Genomic DNA, 7,388 nt, shown 5'->3' on the forward strand with positions numbered 1-7,388 from the left:
TTACAATTCACATAAAATTTCTCAATCAAAACCAAAACACAAATAATTAATTAAATTAATTAAACAATCATATTATAAATCTATAATTTAATATTATAATTAATTAAATTTATAATCATTTAATTAAGTATTGTACTAATGTTTATAATAGAATATTATAATTAATTAAGTAATCATACTATTAATCTATAATGTAATGTTATAATTAATTAAATTTTTAATCATTTAATTAAGTAATGTATTAATGTAATAAATTACTAATTTTTATAATGCAATGTTATAAATTTATAATAGTAATCATTTAACTATGTAATATTATAATTAATTAAGTGATTATTATATAATGTGATGTTATAATTGATTAAGTAATTATTTAACTATAATGTAATGTTTTAATTAATTAAATTTCTAATCATTTAATTAAGTATTGTATTAATGTTTATAATAGAATGTTATAATTAATTAAGTAATCATTTGTTTATAACGTAATGTTATAATTAATTAAGTAATCATACTATAAATTTATAATGTAACGTTATAATTAATTAAATTTCTAATTATTTAATTAAATATCGTGTTAATGTAGTAAATTACTAATGTTTATAATATAATATCATAATTAATTAAGTAATCATTTAATTATGTAATGTTATAATTAATTATGTGATCATACTATAAGGTAATGTTATAATGAATTAAGTAATCATATTACAAATCTTTAATGTAATATTATAATTAATTAAATTTCTAATCATTTAATTAAGTATTGTACTAATATTTATAATTGAATGTTATAATTAATCAAGTAATTATTTAATTATATAATATTATAATTAATTATGTGATCATACTATAATGTAATGTTTTAATGAATTAAGTAATCATACTATAAATATTTAATGTAATATTATAGTTATTTAAATTTATAATCATTTAATTAAGTAATCATTTAACTATAATGTAATGTTATAATTGATTAAGTAATCATTTAACTAGTATTGTATTAATGTTTATTAATTTATCATATATAATTAATTAATTATTAATTTATACTTAAAACTTGATAATTGAAGTAAATAACTAAATATTATATTATTATTCAATCAAATATACTATTTCATTAAAAATAATTTTTTTAATAACATTAAAACACTTTTAATTGGTCCTAATCCAATTAGACACTTAATTAATCAAAACTTTAATATTAATATATTAAAGTTTTTTATATGGTGTAGTTTATATGTAATAAGTATTATTGTATATTTATTTAATTAGGTTATTGTAAAAATTTAACTTTTTCTATTTTAAATTTTTTATATGTAAAATTACTAGACCCCCCATTTTTCACAAATATTTCATTTTAGCCTAGGGTCCAAAACAGGTTCCAAATCGGGTACTCGCTGCAGGTTCCAAGCCAGGTACCCACTGTAATTCCTTTTTCCAAGTTCCGGTTTCGGTTCCAAAAAAATGGAATCGGAACTTACCTACACAGTGTCAGTTCCAGGCAGGTTCCGGTTCTACCCACTATCCGTGCTCACCCCTATTGTAGTGTCAGGCTACCACAATTAGAGAAAATTAAACAATATAAGGGTATGGTTGTCATTTTACATTCTTAAGAAAAATAATGAAATTAAAGAAAGAAACATTTTAATTTTAAATTATAAATATAATTAAAAAAAAAAAAGGAAAAAGGACAGTAAAATTTTATATGAGAATTTTTAGTTTTGTTTTTGAAGGTATGGATTTTCATGTTAAATCTTTAATTTTAGTTATGAAATGTTTTTAATTGTTTATAAATTATAGAGTAATACTATACCAACAACCCTTTTTCACAAACTTTGTCTTACAATTCATGACAGCTTGCAATTAATTAGTGTGACTCATATGGGACCCGTTGTAAACTGATCAATTGCGAGCTGTTATGTCAGGATTATGAGAGAAAGTTTGTGAGAGAGGATTGTTGGTGTAATATTATTTTAAATTATATTCATTAATTATATTTCAGTGTAATTTTATTATACAAATCTCTAAATTTCTATTTTTCTATTCTATTTTTTTCTTCGTAATAACTAATAAGACAAATGGGGGTATAATGGACGTTTTAATTATAATCCCCTAATTGTAGCAATCTGATAGGGACTATACAAACTTTTTCAGATTTTGTTGGACCAAAATGATGCTTTCTCCAAACCTCAGGGAAAAGATAAAAATAGGAGAGAAGAATACGAGAGAGAGAGGATATTATTAATTAGGAAACAAACTTTTTATAACATAATGTTACAAAGTAAAGAACAGAAATTTGGAGAAAAGATGTTACAAAGTAAAGGCGAATTTCTCTCTTTTAGTCTTACATTCGTTCTTTTGTAAAGAGTAAAGTGGTTAAGTAAAGTTTGGTTCACTAACCACAGTTCTTACTTAAACTATTTAACTGAATACTTCAATACATAAGTTACAAAATTTTCAATTAAGGGACGCTATCAGTGATTTGTCGTTAACATTATCAGAAAGTGATAATTTTTCTAATTGAATTTAGATCTTAAATTTTTTTTTTGCACGGTCGACCTAATTACGACTATTAGATTAAAATGTTATGTAGATTAAAAATATCATTTTATATATGGTTTTTGCTATATCATGTATTAATAATTGGGGTATATTTCAAACTTTATCAAAAGGAGATCTCCTTACCCTCTTCTGTGACTTGCTCTCTCTATTTTATAAACTTGATTTATATAATTTTTTCAAGAATACTGCGAACAAAAAAATTAGTTATTTTTCCTAATCAAATAGAGATAAGATCTCCACTTTTCTTGAGATTTCTTTTGATAATCCCCCTTCTTTACTTAGTAATTCTGAGTTCAAAATTGGAGTTGCTGCCAAATCCTGCAACATTTGGAAAACATAAAACAATTACCCTGGACCATACAAGTAAAATTATTTTTACATAAATGGCCGCCTCTACGTGCTGATTGTGCCGCTAACATAACCCATAAACTCATCCATGACCAAGAGCGTTGGTGCATTTTCTCAGTTTCTTTTCCACCAATGCAAATGGAGCACCTTAAATATTATTTTCATCATCATCAAAATGCAAATTAACCATGTAGTTCCTTTCCACCAAAGCAAATGAAGACATTCAAGATCAGATTCCTCTGCAGTCTGTTTTCCACCAAAGGGAGAATAAAATTTTCCTCACTATCTTCACCTCTTTTTCAAGAGCCACTGTTGTAACATCAAAATCCATCAAACCTTATCCAAGAGCTCTGCCGCATTTGCCTCCAAAGTTTCTTTTCTGCTACCTTCAAGATTATTGTCATCATCAAAAAGCAAATTGACTCTCTACTTCCTTTCCACCTAAGCAAATGGAGATCTCCAATGTCAATTTTACATGATTTCTAAGCAAATTTGCTCTCTAGTCTCTATTTCCCATCAAGACATAATAATTTTTTTCTCATCATCTTTATCTCATTTTCAGGAGAACCATCTTGAGCTTCACTATCTTGTGGGAAAAACGAAACTATTTTTCGATTCAATCAAACTACAACCAGGCACCTTAGAGACATTTCTTTCTTTCATCACGATCCTCACTTTCTCAGCCTCATCAAATCTCCCTGCGGCTGCATACATGTTTGATAAGAGTACGTAATATCCAGCTTTCTCTGGCTGCAACCTTATTAATTTCCTGGCAATGCGTTCTCCAATCACAATATCATTATGAACTCGACACCCACCAAGAATAGCACCAAGCAAAGCTGCATCCGGTTCCACCGGCATTTCTTCAATAAACCTTTCAGCCTCCTTCAAAAGCCCCGCCCTCGCTAAGCAATCAACCATACTGGCATAGTGTTTCAAGTCTGCCTTCACATCTAAATCTTCCATCATTTTAAAATACAAACGCGCTTTCTCCACCAAACCACCATGAGCACACGCAGACAGAACACCAAGAAATGTAACATCATTGGGTTTAAACCCTTCCTCACGCATCCGATGAAAGAGCTCCAAAGCAATATTTACACTTCCACTCAATCCGTACCCCAAAATCAAAGAGCTCCAAGAAATCACATCTTTTTCATCCATATTATCAAAAACTATATTCCCATAACATAATTTCGAACATTTTACATACATATCAATCACAGCATTGCCTAAATTCAATCCCAATCTTAAAGAGAACCTCCTCAAACACCAAGCATGAACACTCTTCCCATGTTTCAACCATCCCGATTGAGTACACGCCAGAAGCAAGCTCACCATGACCACGTCATCGAGCTCAACTTCTGAACCAACCATCTCCCGGAAAACTTGTAAAGCCAAAATGGGTTCCGCATGTTGAGCATACCCAGCCAACATGGCAGTCCAAAGAACCGAATCTTTATCAGGCATTTCATCGAACACTTCTCTCGCGTAAAAAATCCTCCCAAAAGTAACATAGAAAAAGACCAAAGCAGAAGCAACAAACAAACTCCTTTCGAAACCCAATTTGTGACACAACCCATGAACCGAAAGGCCGAGTTTTAGGTCTCCTAAAATGGCACATGCTCTTAAAACAAGCGGGAGAGTGAAGTCATCGGGTCGAACATTTGATTGTTCCCACATATGGTGAAACAATTGAAGGGATTTGTGGGGGAAATTAGAGCGAGAAAACTCGCGGAGAATTATATTCCAAGAGAAGATGTTCCTGTGGGGCATGTGAAAGAAGAGGGAGAGAGAGTGAGAATGGAGTTGGTGGTGTTTAGAGTACATCAAAACGAGCTTGGTAGTTAGGATGACATTGTTGTAAAGAGAGGTACGAAGCAAGCGAGCATGGAGGTGGCGGAGATGTGAAAGGTGAGGGGAAGAATGAAGAAGTGAAAAGTAGTAGGAAATGAGGTTGGATTTGGTTCTATGCATGGATGATACTCGGGGAAGAGATTGAAACACTAATCATCCATGTTGAATTTGTTTTTCTTTGGTCAATAATTGCATGGCTCAACTTATTAGATTATTTGAAATTTCATTTGCCAAGGATATTATTGCATTTTAATTGCTGGTTCAAACCCGGAGGAATTGGCATGGTGGCAAACAATGTTTGTTCATTTTATTACTTCGAATTATCTTGGATCACCTATCACATAACCTTAAGATAATAGACTTATAAGGAGTTTAATAAATCTTAGGGAGATCTGTTGAGGACGTAACATCATTATTATTATCTAATTCAATACTTAAATTGTCATCATTTAAAATTTCTTTTGAAAAATACAAAAAAATTGAAAAAGTTTTCAACATATTTATCTAAAAATAATATTTCAAAAACAATTAGAATAGTTATATAAGTGAAGTTGATTCCGAAAATATAGCAATTAGGGAGCTCAAAATGATCAATTTGAAGAGTTGGAATAAGATGTAAAGCAGTTTGAACTCGAAAATTGAGAGATTTGAAGTTGAAGTTTGGACTTTGGAGTATAGAAGAGTGAAAACCTAATTTAAGTTTTTCACTTGTTTACCTTGTATAAAAATATGCATCTATTATTAAAAAAAAAAAAAAAAAAAAAAAAAATTTACTTGATTCTGAAAGCAAATGCACATTAATAGAAAGATATTTTCCAAGATATGTAAGACCAGTACCCTGTAACTACTATCTCAAACAACTAAAAATACATGAAAATTTAGATCTCACAACTCATCAATAAGTTGCTTTAATTTATATCTTCCTACGAGTCACCATCTACGGTCTACCATGCTTGAACCATTAACTATGTTGAATTCCTAGTCTTCATCAACTCATCATTCCATGAGGCATGAACATTTGATGCCAAAAGCATACTGTAACATATGAAAATGCATGCAACTATCATTGTAGAATTACAAATGAAAGTGATGATGCTAATACTACAAAAGGGTAGAAATTACATAATCTAATTGGGCTGTTATAAATAATAGTTGTTCTATTCAAAAGCAAGGATACAGATCAGAGGCTAGCTCAGCCAACAAAAGTTGAAAACCAAAAGATTCAACACTTGTTTCATTAGGCCAATTTGGTTTTTGTTACAAGTACTGCCTCAATGTAGTTTCTGTCATTGCTTTGCCCTTGAACACTCCCTCTGGTGATCACTGACAGAAATTATAAATTCTTAGCATATGGAGCTCAACTAGTAAATCAGTTCTTCACATTAAAGAAATAGTTGCGATGCTTATTGTTTAAACATGAAAACCTGTACTGAAGAAAGAAGAAAGATTGTTAGTGAGAATGCATAACCAACCATTAAGTCTGTATATATTAATCGAGTCTTTCGACTGTTCTTTGAACACCATTCTTCCTCTCTTCCACGACACAAAATGTCACTTGAAGACAATAAATAGTTGTTGAAATTCAAAACTACAAATAGAAAATTGCTTGCCTTATTATAAAGAAAAAGGCACTGAAACATTTATCAGAAATTGATGTTAGGAAAGTGAGGTTACGACCTTTAAGAAGTACAGACATAGGTTATGCAAGAAATTTCTAGGTCTGTCAAGTTTTTCCAAGATGATACAACGTTCAGTAGGCAAAAATTGCGTGGTTTCAGTAAGCTCAGATAGAGAAAATGCGACAAGAAAACAAATTCATGACATCTTGAACTTGCCTGCTACATAGAGAGATAACCAAAACAAACCTAGTTCGATCCTTCAGTCATCAAGTTACCACCTCCATTGATTTTCCCATCGAGCAAGCTTGTTCCATAATTGTTCAAATTCTTCCTCTTTATGAATTCATATTCCATTGTGATTGATGCTATAGTTCACTGCCACACATGAAGATGTAAGAGAATTATTTGTAGGATTACAAATGACAGTAATAATGTTAATTCTAGAAAATGGTTATATAAGAAAATGCATGGGCGCCCGAACTCTTTATTTTCTCACCCACCAAGCAATAGTAATGTGATGTATTAGCAGTAAAATTGACTTCAATATTGAACTCTATTTATTTGAAATGAAACTGTTTATAATATCTAATTAATTGTAATCCAAAATGGCATTTATTATTGTCAACTTAATAAACAATAAAACTGTCACATATCACATGATTATCAAATAGAGTTTTAGTTAGGTTTTTAAGTTTCAGATTGTCTTAGTGTTAGGATACACTCGATGTATGCAGCGGAAAACAAAAATAATAATACAAGGATCGTTCACATAGAGCCAAGATCAAGGTATAATTTTACAGTTTATATCATGTAGAAATCTGCAGAAAAATTACTCTTGAGTTTAGAAACCATACGCACATTTGGAGGCTCCTCCAACTTTGTCTTTGAACGTTTTGCTACTGACCCAAGTGTAGGATCGAACTAACGTAGTCCACACGAAGACAATCACAAAGAACTAAAAAGGGATTTGTTAGATCTTCTTTAGCTTTAAGATTAAAG

At 30.2% G+C, this 7,388-nt stretch overlaps 1 protein-coding gene across 1 annotated transcript; it reads right to left on the bottom strand.

Moving 5' to 3' along the window:
* Positions 1-2,836: 2,836 nt before the first annotated feature.
* Positions 2,837-4,955, bottom strand: LOC116131004 (pentatricopeptide repeat-containing protein At4g14170-like). The gene has a single exon (XM_031416671.1). It carries the CDS (start codon positions 4,888-4,890, stop codon positions 3,496-3,498), a length of 1,395 nt encoding a protein of 464 aa, XP_031272531.1. The 5' UTR covers positions 4,891-4,955; the 3' UTR covers positions 2,837-3,495.
* Positions 4,956-7,388: the final 2,433 nt, after the last annotated feature.

This window comes from Pistacia vera, unplaced genomic scaffold (genome assembly GCF_008641045.1).
Source record: "Pistacia vera cultivar Batoury unplaced genomic scaffold, PisVer_v2 Contig227, whole genome shotgun sequence".
Classification (NCBI taxonomy): Eukaryota; Viridiplantae; Streptophyta; class Magnoliopsida; order Sapindales; family Anacardiaceae; genus Pistacia; species Pistacia vera.

Excerpts from the sequence above, each read along its gene's own strand:
- LOC116131004 (XM_031416671.1), bottom strand. The coding sequence starts at position 4,890 with ATGCATAGAACCAAATCCAACCTCATTTCCTACTACTTTTCACTTCTT.